The following is a 17849-nucleotide window of genomic DNA, read 5'->3' as shown; positions in this document are numbered from 1 at the left end:
CACAATTCTGTGAAGTGCACCTAATATTACATCTAAAACGGATAAAATTGATATGTCACACATGAATAAAAAATTTTAATATGAAAATGCAGCTTCTGCAGAACCCTTGCACGCAACGTAACAAATTCACGTAAGATATAATATGACATGTCGAATTTGTCCACTTTCAATGATCTTATGGGTGCGCTTACGGAACCACGATAGCTGTTCTTGATGCAGAGCTATTAATTTATAAACTTCGTGCTTCTATTTCTTTTCAAATTTCCGAATTTTTGAAGATGTTTTAAAGAAAATTCAGGCCCTCAATCGAAATTCCGCTTCCAACAGTCACTAGAATTTAACTTTCTCTCTCAAATGCAGCAAATTTAATTAACTCGGTCCAAGGGTTATCTCAGAAAAACGTTTTTTGAGTTTTACATGTATTTTAATAGGCCGCGTTGGAGTTGTGTCCGAGCTGAAGCTTCCTCTTAAGGTAGTAGGACCCATTCAAAAGTCAATTTTATGTATGCCCAAGCACTTAGCCACATATTGCAAAAGAAATTATCTTCCTATCGTTATTAGCTTGGGAGAGACAGTGAGTTTTCGAACCCACCGACACCGAAAATCAGTACGATATCTTTTATACAGATATATAAAAAATACCTTCATTTTTCCATTTTATGTTGTCGCCAAGCAGCCACACGAACAACAGGAGACTCTAGCGCATCTCATGGGGGCTCCAGCTATGAAGCTGGCACATTTTAGGCCTCTGCGTTGTTTTTTTATATCTTTCGCGTGGTTTGAAGATTTGTCTACGTTTTTCTCAAGAGATGTTGCTCTACATCATGTTATGCAAACTTTGATAACATTTTTATGATGAATATTTTGATATATAATTTTCCACACTCTTTCCTCACATAGAGACGTGAGTAACAAGTTAGAACAAAAGAAATTGATGGAATATTTTTGCATTTACAGCTAATTTTGCAAATCATCTCGGTCCAAATTGGCATTTTTTCACTTTTATTAGTTTTTCGACCCCTACTTCCTTAATATTTACATTGCACTTATCCTGGTTCATTGCATAGGTGTCACACTTAGCTACATAAATGTTAAAGCTTTACTCAATTCACCAATTCATTAGTTAGCACTTATGGCACGACTAGCAGTTTTACCACAATTTATGGCAAAAATTACCTGCCAAAATAAACATAAACCATTTTCTGCCTTTAAATTAGCTGAATAAGTTAAGTAAGACACGCTTATTAAAGAAAAATGATTATTTAAATACTGCCTTCCGATTTGAAGGAAAACACTTGTAGTGCGGCCTACCACTCTAAGTTGTTCTCGAGCTTCTATGTTAACCACCACATTCCTGGCCCATATGTTAGCACCGATAGAATGCAATGATTGCATCCTTTTCTTTTCAATGACAGTGGTGAGTTCTGAGTAAGGATTAGGCAATGCCTGCCGTATGCGTTTCATCCCAATTTTATTGTTCTGTAAATTTCCTTCTCGTGACCAGGGCCTCTGTGCGCAATTAACATACATAAATGTACTCCTGCAGAGACTCTAGAGGCTGACCACCGATCAGAAATGCTCGTTCCGTTGGCATGCTATTGAACATTGCCTGTGTCTTCTGCATATTAATCTACAGCCCACTCTTTCATGCGACCACCCTCAACCCCAGCAAGTGGACAGAAAGATGCTACCTGCATAGCCATTGTCTTTCTTTCCACTTGCTTCTTTCCTCGGTGTTTTCTTTTTTGGCTGGAAATTTTTATAATGAACTTAACGGAGAACTAACTAGCCCAACTTTAGGCTGTAAATTCTGCCCTGGGGCATAATACTATTTAATTTATAGCCAATCACTCAGCCAATCTGACTGTTTTCGATGTCACTTTTTTTCTTTTCAGTCTTTAGAAGCTTTAAAGATCAAATTTAAGTTGAACACATTTAATACCGACGAACACACCGACGCGCAACAGTGGGTATGTGCCCCAGTTTCTGAGATCATCGTCATCATCATCAGCAACCGTGGCGCGGCGGCGTGAAGACCGGGACAGGCGGCGGTAGGGCGGGCAGGCGATGCACAACTAAGCCGGTGGCATGGCTCCGTCGGCGGCGCCGTGCGACTACTACGAGCTGCTGGGCGTAAGCCGCAGCGCGGGTCCCGAGGACATCCGCCAGGCGTACCGGCGCAGGGCACTGCGCTGGCACCCCGACAAGAACCCCGGACGCAGCGATGTGGCCGAGGGTCGCTTCAAGCGCCTTCACGAAGCGTACACGGTGAGTTGACCGCACCTTTTCTGCGGCCGCTGGTGATAAGTGATCATTACGATGATGAGGAATGACGACAACTGATCACCTAGCATGTGCGAACTAAGTTTGATCATGTCGTAATCTATAGCATTCTACGCATTTCAGCTTGTATACGTATCTCAGCTTGTATCTCAGCTTGTATAATGTATATTTACACATATGCCTTTAACGATCCCGACTACATCTCTTCCCTGCTTGTCTTCCCCACCAACATACATACTCCAGTCATGTCTTCCTGATCTGCACCTGAGACCAGTTAACTTCTCCCATCAGTGCTGAACCGCCACGCTTCTGGAAAGTAGACTGTCTCGCAGCGATACGAACGGGGAGGTGTCGTGCCGTTCTGCTGCGGCACATTATTCCGGCGCCTTTTGGCGTCTTTCTCGCAGGATGCTTCAGAATCCCCGAATTCAAGATCCAATGAGAACTGCCAATGCGGCTCAGTAGCTAGCGCTTTCTACTGCCGAGTCACGGGTTCGACTCCCGGCCGCGGTGGCCGTATTCTCAAGGTGTGGGCACTGCGAAAGCGCCCATTCACTGAGTTTTTGAAACGACCACAGGTGGCGTTTTTTCTCTGTGTTACTTGGGGAAGCTAAAATTATTTAATCAATGAACGAAACACTAATGACAAAAACACACTTACCCAAGTGCTTTAAGAATAGGCCAAGAGCTCGTGCATGTTTTATTGGTAGTTGCCGTGAGATGCGCCTCTCTCAATTTAAAGAGCTACTCAAGCACCCACCAACAGAATCTAACAAATGAAGGGGAAGCGGACTGTATCAATAATGAAACATATAGCAATTTGGGGCTACAACAAACGTCAGGTGGTGCGTCTAATCTGGAGAAGAGCAATGATGCCAGCGCTAGCGTTCAAAAATGCCATTCTGTGCTTAAAATTATCGGGGTTGTAAGTTAAGTAAAAACTGGCAGGCCGGTTAGATTTTGGGGCCGACGATGAAATCACAAATGGGGCAGTGCAGCTTGACATGGAGTAGGCGTATTTTGATGCCAGAGAAACGCAGTGGAAAATTAGTTTTTAAGAAAGCCTCAGAAACATGCACGGTAATAAATGGGCGAGTAAAGCGCACAAATATTTGGACGCAGAATCGAGGAAGAGATCAACAAGGTTGGCAACCAAGTACAGTACAATTGAAAGTGTAAAAGACAAAGAGGAGCCATCAGAAAGAAAGTGAGAGAACATGAGACAGTACATTGGATACACACGATGGAAGCAAAAAAGACCGTAGAGATTTACAAGAATGGCAAGAAATTAAAAGGAAGAATGTATACGATACCACAGAAGGGGGTGTCTTGCTATTTGAGGCACGATCCGGTTACCTAAGGAAAAGAAAAACTACCGGAGCAAATATTCGCTACAGTACATGAGGCATGCGTCTGCTGCAGCAAAAATCCGGAGCCCACTCAACATATCGTAAAGGAATGCGAAGGTATTCAACCGCTGAGACCCGTAGGCAACGTATACCTTCCAGAAGTGCTTGGATTTAAAGTGGATGGAAACATTAACCCGCCAACAGTCAAGATAAGCAAGATACCTTTAGATTGCTGGTGGAAAAAAAGCTGGAAGAGGTTGATACGACCAGATCTGTTACAGACATAGGTAGCGGTACAAGGTGATAGTGAAGTTTTGAGGAAGAGAAAAAAGACATTACGGCGAAATGCCAGATTAAAAAGCAGATATGCATACCCCATTAGCTCAAGCAGGCTAGGGGAATATTTGCCAGCGCCCCATTTCAAAGGGGATGTCAGTAAGTCACCATCATTATCATCACCTGGTCCCATCACACACTTCCAGTCATGCGCTTGCCGATGAATACTGCTGTGCCGCGCTGTAGTCCGGGTGTCCTTCTTGAGGGATACAATTACTAAGCCCCTGACAGGATTTCTTCAACATGCATAATCTTTACTGACGTTGACCTGGTGCAGTTCGATCTTAGAATAACTACCGACTTAAAAACGAATTAACACAGCACAAAAAAAAAATTCCCGTAGGACAAGCGCTCGTCCCGAGTGAATATTGACACAAGATGTTTTCAAATTACGCGCGCCATCCGCCTCCTGCGTTCGTCCAGTCGTTTACTGCTACCTGCGAAATATAGCGGCAGTGAAGCGGGCAACACGGGCTCGCAAGGCACGCGCAATCGGAGCAGCGTGTCATGAGCGCGGGACACGAGGGAAGAAGAAGAGGTGCGGGTCTCTTGCGAAAAGACTGCGGACGCTCCAGTGAGGCTCTTGTTTAGCTGTTTGTCGGGCACAAGTTCGCCCAAGGTAAAGCGATTAAAGCACCATAACTCAACTGTGCGTTACAAACCTGGTGGAGGTGCGGGGTATGATTTCAAGCCCTTCTCAAGTCAGAGAAAGGAGCCCGGACTTACGGCAACTTGGACCCATCGAATTGACTCCTTTTCACCAACGCAGCAGTCGTCGCCTACGTGGTGAGCCCCCTGAGTTCTCCCCTTTGCCGGTTTCTATCGGAGCGTCAGCATCTGCTAGCGGAAACGCTACCGAGATGACCACTCAAACCACGCCAACTCATATCGTAGTCAACTCGCCAATGACGCCAGAGCCTTTCCACGGCGACACATTTGAAGACGCAGAGGACTGACTGGAACGCCTTGAGCGCGTCGCTGAGTTCAATGGATGGAGCGGAGAGCGCAAGCTACGAAACGTTTACTTCGCATTAGAGGACAGCGCACGAACGTGGTTTGAAAACCACGAAGCGACATTTGTCTCGTGGGATGCTTTCCGACGGGAGTTGCTGGCAACTTACCCGAGTACCGACCGCAGGGAGAGGGCCGAAGCTGCCCTGCAAGCTAGAAACCAGCGTAACAACGAAAGCGTGGCCATGTATGTAGAAGACATGTCCCGCCTATTCCGCCGAGCGGATCCGAACATGAGCGAGGACAAGAAACTACGCCATCTAATGCGGGGCTTAAAACAGGAACTGTTCGCAGGGTTGGTTCGGAGCCCGCCGGGCACCGTCGCTGAGTTTCGTTCAGAGGCGACGACTATGGAAAGCACGTTGCAACAGCGATCGAGGATGTACAACCGGGAGATTAACATCACCTCTGTGGACGCATTTCCAGCCGTCTTCGGAAACAGCGTGGAGGTCACGCGAGAGCTCGTGCGATCTGTAGTGCGAGAAGAGCTTCAGAGGCTACGGCTTGACCAGAACGTTCCAACGCCCTCTTCGCTGGCAGACCTCGTTCGCGAAGAAGTCAGACAGGTGGTCCGGGAACCACAGCTTAGTGCGCAGCCCCAAGCGCCACTCCTGCGCCAACCGACCCTCTCATATGCCGATGTGCTGAGGCAAACTCCCGGACGTGCTGACGTCGCAGCCACTTCCGCTATGAATAGCTCGATGCCTCGAACTACGCTGCCGCCACCTGAGAGAAGATTCAGGAAGGCCGATGTATGGCGCACTCCTGACCGAATACCCCTCTGCTACCATTGCGGTGAGGCTGGCCGCCTGTACAGAATGTGCCACTATCGTAGGGCAGGGCTTCGCGGTTTTCCGGTGAACGCACCTTGCCCTCGGAATGGTGAGCGTCCCTTGGAAATCGAAGAGTACCTGTCCACTCGTCAAAGCTCCCCATACGCCTACCAGCAACCCCAACCTCGGTCAACAGCGCCGTTGAGGCATCGGTCACCGAGCCCCCGCCCATCTCCAAGCTCCCCAAGACGCCGTTCACAGAGCCCGCGTCGGGAAAACTAGAGTCAGCGACCTCGGGAGGTAAGGTCGCTGCCGACGCGAAAAGAGAAGAACCTCCATCGATGACTCCGAGCGACTACGAGGGACTCAGAAACCAGTGCCGTAAGAGTGACGCTGCTTCCGATTTACGTGTGTTTGTTGACGGTTACGAAGTAGACGCATTAGTGGATACAGGTGCAGATTACTCGGTAGTAAGTAGTGAGCTCGCCAGGAAACTGAAGAAAGTGCTGACTCCTTGGAAAGGGCCACAAGTTCGCACAGCAGGAGGACACCTCATCGACCCGACGGGCAAGTATACGGCTAGAATAGGAATACGAGGCTTCACGTACGTCGCCAGCTTTATCGTGCTTTCCGAGTGCTCAAGAGACTTGATTATTGGCATGGACTTCTTGCAGGATAATGGCGCTATAATCAATTTGCGGGAATCATGTGTTTCCTTCTCAACCAAGCACGCTGTCGCAGCATTCAACACTGAAGAAAAATTCGACGCCCTTTACATTGCCGATGACGACGTGATGCTTCCTCCGAGATCCAGCGTAGCCGTCACAGTCAGAAGCGACGCGTTCAGCGACTACGAAGGAATTGCAGACAGCAACACCAGTCTCCTACTCGAAAAAGGGATCTGCATGGCAAGAGGCCTTGTTCAGCTGCGTGGCGGATGTGCCAACGTTTTCCTCACTAATTTTGGGAATGAGGTGCAACATGTCGCAAAGGGAACCGTTGTTGCCACCCTTAATAACTTCGTCCAAGTTACAGATCTCAGCATTCCAGAGTCTTCACCATCGAATTTTCAAGATGTGGATTCTGTCCTTGCAGCCATCGACATCGAATCAGGCCTATCGCCCAGACAGAAGGAGCAAATAGAGACCCTCGTAAGAGAATTTGCCGAATGTTTTTCAGTGTCATCCAAAGTCCGGCGGACATCTATTGCCAAACATCGGATAATTGTTGACGAATCAGTGAGGCCTATTTTCCAGCATCCCTACCGAGTGTCACCAAAAGAGAGGGAAGCCATCGGAAGTCAAGTTAAGGAAATGCTTGAAGACGACGTAATTCAGCCGTCGGCAAGTCCGTGGGCGTCGCCTGTGGTACTTGTAAAGAAAAAGGATAAAACCTGCGCTTCTGCATTGATTACCGAAAGCTGAACGCCGTCACAAAGCGGGATGTGTACCCACTTCCAAGAATCGATGACACTCTAGATAGACTACGAGATGCCAAATTCTTGTCCTCCCTGGACCTCAAAAGCGGCTACTGGCAGATAGAAGTGGACGAACGAGATCGTGAAAAGACGGCGGTTTGTGACGCCAGACGGACTGTACGAGTTCAAAGTGCTTCCATTCGGCCTTTGTTCCGCACCTGCCACATTTCAGCGGATGATGGACACTGTGCTCACCGGTCTGAAATGGCAAACCTGTCTCGTTTATCTTGACGATGTCGTGGTTTTTTCTACCACCTTCGAGCAGCATGTAGAACGACTGCGGGCTGTGATGGAAGCGATTAGTTCAGCAGGTCTGACGATAAAACCGCAGAAATGTCATTTTAGCTTTCGCGAGCTTCTTTTCCTCGGCCATGTCGTCAGTTCAGAAGGCATTCGCCCGGACCCTGAGAAGACTGCGGCAGTGGAGAAATTTCCGAAACCAACCGACAAAAAGGCTGTTAGGCGATTCTTAGGACTTTGCGCCTACTACAGACGCTTTGTGAAAAATTTTTCAAGGATCGCCGAACCACTAACGCGGCTAACAAAGGAAGACGCGCCTTTCGTCTGGTTGAATAAGCAGGAGAATGCTTTCAATGAGCTCCGAAAGCGTCTTCAGAACCACCCAGTTCTTGCTCATTTCGACGAGGAAGCCCAAACTGATATTCACACAGACGCAAGCAATTTAGGCCTGGGTGCCGTCCTCATTCAGTGGCAAAACGGAGAGGAACGAGTCATTGCGTATGCCAGTCGAACACTTTCGAAGGCTGAGGTGAACTACTCAGCGACAGAAAAAGAATGCCTCGCGGTGATATGGGCCATCAGCAAGTTTAGACCATACTTATATGGCCGACCATTCCGAGCTATCAGCGACCATCATTCGTTGTGCTGGCTGGCGAATCTCAAAGACCCATCTGGACGGCTGGCAAGATGGAGTCTACGGCTGCAGGAATACGATATAACGGTCGTATACAAGTCCGGTCACAAGCACAGTGATGCAGATTGCTTGTCCCGTGCCCCGATTGAATACACGGAATCTACGCTTAGGGAAAATGAACAGGATTGTCCTTTCCTAGGAGCTGTAACAACATGACAAATGGCTCAGCATCAGCGATCCGACGCGGAGTCACGCCTGCTCATTGATTACCTAGAAGGACATCCTGTCGACATTCCACGAGCTTTTGTCCGCAGCTTGTCGTCGTTCGTCCTGAGAAATAATGTCCTGTACAAACGAAATTTTGAACATAGTGCAGAGACATTTCTGCTCGTCGTACCATCAAAGTTACGACTCGAGATATTGGAAGCATGCCACGACGAGCCAGCAGCAGGACATTTAGGAGTGAGCAGAACATTCGCACGCATCCGCATGAAGTATTACTGGCCAAAGTTATTGAATTCTGTGCAACACTACGTAAGAACCTGCCGGGACTGTCAAAGACGTAAAATACCACCATTCAAGCCAGCAGGTCTCCTACAACCGATACAGCCGCCGGAAACTCCATTCGCACAAGTGGGAATGGACTTACTTGGCCCCTTTCCCACATCGTCATCAGGAAAGCGTTGGATCGTAGTTGCAACTGACTACCTAACTCGATATGCCGAGACAGGGTCTCTTGTCAAGGGAACGGCCAGTGAAGTAGCTGATTTTTTTGTCACTAACATAGTACTACGGCACGGCGCCCCTAAAGTTCTCATCACGGACCGAGGAACCATATTTACTGCCTACTTGACACAGTCCATTATGAAATTGACGCACACCAGTCACCGAAAAACCACGCCATATCATTCGCAGACAAATGGACTGACTGAGCGACTCAACAGAACGCTGAGTGATATGCTGTCAATATACGTGGACATGGAGCACCGAACATGGGACAGGATACTACCGTACGCAACGTTCGCGTACAATACCGCTGTGCAAGAGACGACTCAAATGACACCTTTCCAACTCGCTTTTGGCCGGACCGTCACCACAACCTTAGATGCAATGCTACCAGTAGATGAGACCTCCGAAAATGACAATGACGTCAGCGCCTTCACACAAAGAGCTGAAGAAGCACGGCAGCTGGCGCGACACCGCATCCAGCAGCAACAGCAAACCGACGCGGACCGATACAACGTGCGACGAAGAGACGTCCAGTATGCACCTGGAGACAAAGTATGGGTGTGGACTCCCGTACGGATGCGCGGCCTATCCGAGAAGCTTCTTCGTCGTTACTTCGGCCCGTATAGGATAATTCGCCGAATTAGTCCGTTGAACTACGAAGTTGCTCCAGAAGGTCAAGTAACCTCATCACGGCGGCGGCATCGAACAGAAATCGTCCACGTCGTCAGAATGAAACCGTACTACGACAGGCAATAACTGCTTCCGCCTACAGGCATTGCGAAATCATGACAGTCTAGAAATCACCGCCCTCTGTATGAGCATCGGGACGATGCACTCTTGGAAGGGGGACAATGACACAAGATGATTTCAAATTACGCGCGCTATCAGCCTCCTGCGTTCGTCCAGTCGTTTACTGCTACCTGCGAAATATAGCGGCAGTGAAGCGGGCAACACGGGCTCGCAAGGCACGCGCAATCGGAGCAGCGTGTCATGAGCGCGGGACACGAGGGAAGAAGAAGAGGTGCGGGTCTCTTGCGAAAAGACTGCGGACGCTCCAGTGAGGCTCTTGTTTAGCTGTTTGTCGGGCACAAGTTCGCCCAAGGTAAAGCGATTAAAGCACCATAACTCAACTGTGCGTTACAATATGTAAATTGTTACATTTTTCTGTTACTTAACGGCTACATTTACCCTGATGGGACACTGTTCAGTCGCGCTTTTATTGCGATAGCAATTATATGAACACTCTAGGCGCATATTTTCCACCAGCGTTGCCATCGCTGTGATGTTGCGTATGATGTCCAAGGGCAATAACACCGTCGCCGCGCGCCGTGTGCTGTTGCGCGATTGAAAGCTCGCGAGGGGAGCCGACGATCGCGGCTAAATCTGGCGCGCGCAAGGGAGGAAAGCTGAGAGGAAACGCGCCTTCTTCACGCGAAGGGCTGTGGGGGGATCGGAGGGAGGGAGGGGAGCGGCTTTGTTCTCCCGCAGCAAAGCGGCGTTGTTCTCCCACAGCAACTGAGCGTTTCACAACCGCGCGCAGGAGGAACCGACGGTCGCGGCTCGATCTTGCGCGCGCAAGGGACGAAAGCGGGGAGGCAGCGCGGGAGGGAGGGGGCGGTGCTCTACCCCGGTAGCGTATTTTCATCCGCTAGCAGCTACAACGGGGCGTGCCACTTTTGACGGAGCTCGACGTTTCTGCGCAGGCGCGAGTAAGAGCGGGCGCGAGAGAGAAAATCTGGGGGCTTTTGCTCCTTGAATATATGACTCAGCCTAGGCACTACGGAGGAGGTTTCTAGATTGCGTTGTATTCGTTTGTCCCCTGACATGCCGGCATTGCGGAGTTCGGTCGAGTTGGTTTATACTCTCCGCCGCTGGCTGCCCGCGCGGTGAGGCAGTGGGCGCGGACGCCGCTTGGTGATCGCTGTGTCTGAAGGGACAATGTTCTGACTGGTGTTTTATAAGTCACGGGTCGAATTTTTCGTCGCGACGATAGATCGGATTTTTTACAAGCACTGCTCCAGGAGGGCACATGTAACCGGCAAACGGAGGCCTCAGGAGAGCACCTGAGGTTATATTAAAGCAGGCGGCGCAGGATCTCCGGGGCACCCAAGCGGTAGCGGGGGGATCAAAGCTGGAAGCCGGGCGGCCCGTGGGTTGGGGGGGCCGCAGAGGCCGAAGCGTGCCTGGGGGTGTTCGCATAAAACATTGGCTGTCCGCGATAGCGGACAGCCGATCTTATACTCCCCTGGCACGCGCAGGCCTCTGCGAGCCCCAACCCACGGACCAGTCCGGCTTCTAGCTTTGATATCCCCGTTGCCGCTTTGGTGTCCTGGAGGCGCCGCCAATAATGCGAAATAATGACACGTTGTTTTCATTAGTAAAAACATGATCGATTAAATATGATTGCGTCGAGCCGCCAACTTGCGATGCTAAGTTCAGCACAACCGCGCCCCGCGACTTCTGCCGGCACGGCGCGCCTAGGGACAAGCGCATACACCGCGCCCCAAGGGACTCCTCCGTAGTACCTAGGCAGAGTCGTATTTTCAAGAATCAAAACTCCCCACATTTCCTCTCTCGCACCCGCTCTCACTCGCGCATGCGCGCAAACGTCCGTCGTCTCCGCAAGTTCCACGCCCCGTTGTACCTACGAGCAGTTGGAAATACGCACCCCGGTAGCAACGGCGTACTTTGCGCGGCCGCGCGCGGTCGCGCGCGCCTTACTTTAAAGCGATCTGCTCATATATGCCTATGTACGTACGTGATGTGTTATCGCCGCTCAGTTTGCGTTGAAGCGATAGACAACACGAAGGTCACTTCACTCGCTGCTTCTACCGCGCTTCCTCACGCCAGCGATCTGACAGCGAGTGTCCACGGTCATCGAGTGTGATATGTTCATGTTTGCCTGTGAGCGCTGACAGTATATGCTTGTTAATTTAATTAGTTACCGAATGTTTGAAAGTTTATACGGCCTCTAACTATATTATCCTTACTTCGTATAACTGTCTACTAATTTGCTATCGCAATCGCTACTTCGTCTTCCGGGCCAAACTGGGACTTTTATTTTGTGTAGTCTCAAACACTCGGATTTCGCGTTTGCGTATTTTGTTTCAGAAAACTATGAAACCAAGAGTTTACGCAATGTTGCAGCTATAATAAATATTGTCACTGTGAATAAGAAAAAATACTAAACAACGAAATCTACATTTAGGCGTCCCTATACAGGGACCTCATTCACCATTTTAACAGTGACAGTGACACTACCGGAGCATTTTATGTATTCACGAAAACGCGACAAATAGGTCGCACGCTGGAAGGATGCAAATATTATCATCTCTTCAGCGAAAAGGGACACTCAAAGGGAACGTTAACTTCAACTCGATCGACGAATAAAAATTCTGGAATGCAAAGAATGCCTTGCTGTGAGTGGAGTCTTGGTAAGTTAATCAACATGCAAAAAAAAGGTGGGCTTGAAGTTTCTGCCCTAGTTTCTAACAGCCTCTGCTTGTGACTATAGGCAATATTTCACTAAGATTACATCGCATATTTTAGGAATCAAAGGCTACGCGCGAAAATACCTTGAAGTGCTTGACTTCAAAATGACTTACGAGCGTTGCGGTTTCTGCAAGAAATCGAAGGAAGCGTGGCCCTTTAATAAATATATATATATATAGCCAACATTTTCCTGCCAAATAGACGTAAATTGAGTCTCGAAGAATGCCTTCACCAGATAGGACGAACTTATCGTTGCTGTTTAATCTTTCTTAGGCATGCTTTCAGCCGATCGAATTATGAACGATCCGAGACTCAACCGTGACGAGCCATTTGGGGCCGTCGCCACGAGTACGCTCCGTGCCAGGTCATCTCGTGTCCCTATACTTGCGCATGCTCTGTCACGTTCCGTCCACAACAAACCAATACGCAGGTGCTGAGCAGCGCGGTGGATCGCGCGGCCTACGACCGCGCGCACCCGGCCAGGCAGCCAACCGTGCGCCAGAGGCTGGCGGAGCGCTTCAGGGCCAACGGCTCCAGGCACCTGTTCACCCTGTCGTTGCGACACGCTGAGGACGTGCTTCAGGACCTGCTCAACAAAATCAAGGTGGGCCTCCACTCTCGCGTTCCACAATAGACGTTGCGTTAATCCGCTCTCCGACAGCACGCAAAGGGTTGTCTCAATTGAGAGTGTAGCGCCACTGTCGCCGCTACGCGCGGACGCTAAAGGTCGGCGCTCTCGGTCGGCAATGCAAGAAGATGACGAAAAAATAAAGTTGGGCGGCGCGTGCTCGCGGGGAAAGCACGGCACGCGCTAGTCCGTTCTAAGAGCCTGCTACTCTGGTCCTCTGGTCCTCTAGTCCTGGCGCTTCGCTGCAACCTTTTCTGTTCGGGACATTTAATGACTCCGGACTACGAGACGACCGACCCGAATAACCTGCTGCCCTCAGGCAAGCTTCCGCCTGAAGCTACCTCGCGCCCACAGGACAGCTTCGCCTGCCCACGTTCTGGCGCAAGGATCCACAGGTTCGGTTCACCCAGGTCGAAGCCTCCTTCGATCTATACCACGTCACCTCAGAAACTTCTCGGTATCGCCACTTGCCAACCTGTTTCCTGAGATTGCTCACGAATTGACGGACCTCATCGCTGCACCTGTTTTGGCCGCTATAGCAGACTTGACCCTCGACCGCCTCGCCCAGCTCGCTGAACGAGTCCACGACGCGACTTCTCCTTCTCTCGCCGCTCCCTCTTCAACATCAGAGTCCTCCATAATGGCCCACTTAGAGTCCCGGATCGACCAGCTCGCCGGATCCATCGACGCCCTTCGGACGTCCTCACATGTTCAGCGCGGCTCCTTCTAACGGCCCAGCCGCCGTCCCTCTTCCCCGAGCAGTCCCCGCTCGCGCAGTCCTCGAAGCTTGCCTATTTACTGGTACCATCGCACTTTCCAGCACCGCGCCCCCCAGTGCAAGTCCCCATGCCAATGGTCGGGAAATGCACTGCGACATCACTGACGGCAGCCTGTGACCTCGCCTTACAACCTTTCGTCGTCATGCTTTCATCGTCATGGATCGCATTTCCGGCCTGCGCTGCCTTGTAGACACGGGTTCCGAGGTCAGCGTGCTGCCGCCTTGCAAGCGTGACCGCGGTTCTAAGTCACCTGGTCCTGCACTCTACGCGGCGAACTCTACCTCCATCGCCACGTATGGTCTACGGTTCCTCATTCTCGACCTTGGCCTGCGGCGCATGTTCCGGTGGGTCTTCATCGTAGCCGATGTCAATAAGCCTATCCACGTTTCCGACTTCCTGACCTATTTCGACCTCAACGTCAGGATGCGCCGCCGTCGCCTGATTGACAAAACGCGATCAGCCGTCGCTGAAGTTCTATCGGCTGTCGCTCCCACTGGCATCCGCACGCTAATTCCACCATGCCTGTACGCTCGCATCCTCGAAGACCTTCCTGATGTGACGAGGCCCTGCAATTGAAATCAGTCACCAAAGCAGAGCGTAACCCGCCACATTGTCACGCGTGGTTCACCCGTCACAGCTCGTCGGTGAGCGTCTGGCCATTGCTAAACAGGAATTCGGCCACTTGTTCCAGCTGGGTATTATTTGTCCTTCGTCCAGTAGTTGCCCCCCCCCCCCGCCATCTGATGCCCAAGAAAGAACCGGGTGACTGGCGTCCGTGCGGCGACTACCGGGCGCTCAACGCTCACGCGGGGCACGACCAGCTATCCCCTTCCACACATTCAATATTTCACAAGCCACCTGGAAGGATACAAATCTTTACTAAAGTGGACTTTGTCAAGGCCAATCACCAAATCTCCGTTGAGCCTGCCGATATCCTGAAGACGGCCATTACTATACCCTTCGGCCTGTATGAGTATGTGCGCATGCCCTTTGGGCTATGCAACACAGCTAAACGTTCCGAAGGTTCATTGCCGAGGTAATGCGCGGCCTCCCGGCCGCGTATTTCCATTTGCTAATAGGTACAGCGGGACGTGGCACTTGCGGAGATGACGGACGTTTGCACACATGAGCGAATAAGAGCGGGTGCGAGAGAGGAAATGTGGAGTCTTGCTCCTTGAATATACAATTCTGCCTGGGCACTACGGAGATGTTTCTTAGCGCGTGTTGTATGCGTTTGAGGTGTGCTGGCAGAAGTCCGGGTCGCAGTTTAGCGTCGCAACATGGCGGCTGGACGTAATTCAATCGTGTTTTTTTATGCTAATTGAAACAACGTGTCATTATTTCGCTTTATTGGCGGCGCCTCCAGGACGCCAAAGCATAAACGGGAACATGAAAGCTAGAACCCGGACTGGCCCTGCTTCCACCTTTGATTCGCCCGCTACCGTTTGGGTGCCCTGGAGATCCTGCGCCGCCTGCTTTAATATGATCTCAGGTGCTCTCCTGAGGCCTCCGTTTGCCGATTACATGTGCCCTCCTGGAGCAGTGCTTGTAAAAAATGCAATCTATTGTTGCCACTAAAAAAGCTACCCGCGTCTTATACAACACCAGTCAGAACCTTGCCCCTCCAGACACAGCGATCACCATATCGGGCGTCCGTGCCCACTGCCTCACTGCGCGGGCAGCCAGCGGCGGAGCGTATACAAACTGGACCGCCTCCGCAATGCCGGCATGCCTAGGGGACAAACGCATGCAACACGCGTTAAGAAACCTCCTCCGTAGTGCCTAGGCAGACTCACATATTCAAGGAACAAAGGCCCCCAGATTTTCTCTCTCGCACCCGCTCTTATTTGCGCCTGCGCAGAAACGTCGATCGCCATGAGAAACGCCACGCCCGCTGTACCTACTAGCAATTGTATAAACGCCTCCCCGCTGTATTTGCCTACATCGACGACATGCTGGTAGCGAGTCCCAATCTACAGGATCATAAGCGTCACCTCCGGGAACTCTTTCAACGCCTTCAACAATTTGGCCTGATTGTCAACTCCCAGAAATGCGTCTTTGGGTCTTCCGAGCTCGAGTTCCTAGCTCACCACATCGATAGCGCTGGGAATTTGTCCGTTGCCCTCCCACGTCCAGGCCGCGCAAGACTTCCCAACACCCACTGCCCTACGCAAGCTGCGTGAATTCCTGGGCCTACTGAATTTCTCCCTGCGCTTTCTTCACTGCGCTGAGCTTCTGTACCCATTGACTGACATTCGTAGCACCAAGGGCTCCTCACTCGCGATTTCCTGGTCTCCCGAAGCTCAAACTGCTTTCAGGGCTGCTAAACAAGCCACCGCCGATTCGGTGTTTCTCATCGACCTGCCAACTTATGTGCCTACTTCCATTATGGTGGATGATTCCAGTGTGGCCGTCGGCGCTGTTCACCAGCTGCAAATCGACTCCGAGTGGCGTCCACTGGGCTCCTTCTCTCGGAAGCTCCAACCTGCCGAGACTCGCTACAGCGTACATGGCCGCGAGCTGCTCGCTGTCTCCTCCACCATCAAGCACTTCCGGCACTTCTTGGAGGGCCAGCCATTTTATGTTCTAACGGATCATAAGGGTCTATAGCGTATGTTTTCCGTACAAATTCTTCCAAGTACGTCGCACGTAAACTTCGTCAACTGTCCGATATATCAGAGTTCACTACGGATATCCGCCGCATCAAAGGCGCTGAAAACGAGGCAGCTGATGCACTCTCCCGCATCAACTCCTTCGGCACTTCTGTATCAACTGTGGACTGGGAACGTCTAGATCGGGCGCAGATGGAAGACCCTGAGCTGCAAGCACTGCAGTGACCATCCCCATTCGCTCCGTCTACAACTCGTTCCCCACCCGTTTGTGCATGGCTCACTCTGGTGTGGCCTGTCAGCGGCTACACCTCGCCGCTTCATTCCGGCTGCCTTCCGTCGTGCGGTGTTCCCATCCCTTCACTACATCTGCCATCCCAGCATTCGAGCCATGCAGCGCCTCGTTACACAGCGCTACGTCTGGCCAAGCATTAACACCAATGTTCGCCGGTGGGCAGGCTCGTGCCTGGCGTTCTAGCTAGACCGCCAAAGTGACCCGCCAAACGAAGACTCCCACGCAGTCTTTCTTGCCACCTGGCTGTCGCTTTGACCACGCCTATCTTGATTTAGTTGGACCCCTTCCTCCCTCACACGACTGCCGGTACATTTTAACAATGATTGAGAGCTTCACCCATTGGCCCGAAGCCGTACCCATTCGGTCGCCAAAGCCTTCGTTTCAGCATGGGCTTCCCACTTCGGCTGCGCCACCACACCGACCTCTGATCGCGGCCGGCAATTTGACTGCACCATCTTCACTTCCCTCAACCACCTGCTTGGTGCTAAACACTGCCGTACCACTGCATATAATTCCTGTACCAACGGCATAGTTGAGCGGCTCCACCACCAGCTCAAGGCTGCCCTCACTGCGTGCCTGGATCGGGAGCACTGGGTCGACCACCTTGCTATGCTGCTTCTCGGCCTACGCGCTGACCTTCATCGCGACCTTGGCTGTCTCCGGCCGAACTCGTCTATGGTGCACCCTTGCGGCTTCCTAGGAACTTGTTCGTTCCTTCGGACCACTCGCCTCAGCCGCTGCAGTACCTTCGATGCCTACAGGACTGCATTCAGCAACTGCGCCCCGTCTCGCCTCGATCTTCGGACCACAGCAGTTTTGTGCATCTGGACCTTGCGTCGTTGACCCATATTTTCCTCAAACGAGACATTGTAAAGGCGCCTCTTACAACCTCCATATGGAAATACCTCCATATGGAGGTCGTAAGAGGCGCCTTTACAATGTCTCGTTTGAGGAAAATATGGAAATACCTCCATATGGAGGTCGTAAGAGGCGCCTTTACAATGTCTCGTTTGAGGAAAATATGGGTCAACCATATTGAGGAAATATGGGCCTCGATCTTCGGACCACAGCAGTTTTGTGCATCCGGACCTTGCGTCGTTGACCCATATTTTCCTCAAACGAGACATTGTAAAGGCGCCTCTTACAACCTCCATATGGAGGTTGTAAGAGGCGCCTTTACAATGTCTCGTTTGAGGAAAATATGGGTCAACCAT

At 51.0% G+C, this 17849-nt stretch overlaps 2 protein-coding genes across 2 annotated transcripts; both read left to right on the top strand.

Annotated features, from left to right (window-relative positions):
• The first annotated feature begins 2024 nt into the window (after positions 1–2024).
• Positions 2025–13848, top strand: LOC126524434 (dnaJ homolog subfamily B member 8-like). The gene is made up of 3 exons (XM_055067074.2): positions 2025–2268; positions 12755–12928; positions 13606–13848. The coding sequence occupies exons 1-3, from the start codon at positions 2089–2091 to the stop codon at positions 13846–13848; spliced, it is 597 nt and encodes a 198-aa protein (XP_054923049.1). The 5' UTR covers positions 2025–2088.
• Positions 13849–13887: 39 nt separating this feature from the next.
• LOC129382857 (uncharacterized) lies at positions 13888–14307 on the top strand. The gene has a single exon (XM_055067075.1). It carries the CDS (start codon positions 13888–13890, stop codon positions 14305–14307), a length of 420 nt encoding a protein of 139 aa, XP_054923050.1.
• The last annotated feature ends 3542 nt before the right edge of the window (positions 14308–17849 follow it).

The sequence above is a fragment of the Dermacentor andersoni genome, chromosome 3 (genome assembly GCF_023375885.2).
Source record: "Dermacentor andersoni chromosome 3, qqDerAnde1_hic_scaffold, whole genome shotgun sequence".
Classification (NCBI taxonomy): Eukaryota; Metazoa; Arthropoda; class Arachnida; order Ixodida; family Ixodidae; genus Dermacentor; species Dermacentor andersoni.
This window is presented reverse-complemented; position numbering and strand designations above follow the sequence as displayed.

What these genes read in the sequence shown, in the direction of transcription:
- LOC126524434 (XM_055067074.2), top strand. Translation starts at nt 2,089, where the DNA reads ATGGCTCCGTCGGCGGCGCCGTGCGACTACTACGAGCTGCTGGGCGTA. An exon ending in GCCTTCACGAAGCGTACACG is followed by an intron (nt 2,269 to 12,754) that starts GTGAGTTGACCG and finishes ACCAATACGCAG; the next exon opens with GTGCTGAGCAGCGCGGTGGA. An exon ending in ACCTGCTCAACAAAATCAAG is followed by an intron (nt 12,929 to 13,605) that starts GTGGGCCTCCAC and finishes TGGCCCACTTAG; the next exon opens with AGTCCCGGATCGACCAGCTC.
- LOC129382857 (XM_055067075.1), top strand. Translation starts at nt 13,888, where the DNA reads ATGGATCGCATTTCCGGCCTGCGCTGCCTTGTAGACACGGGTTCCGAG.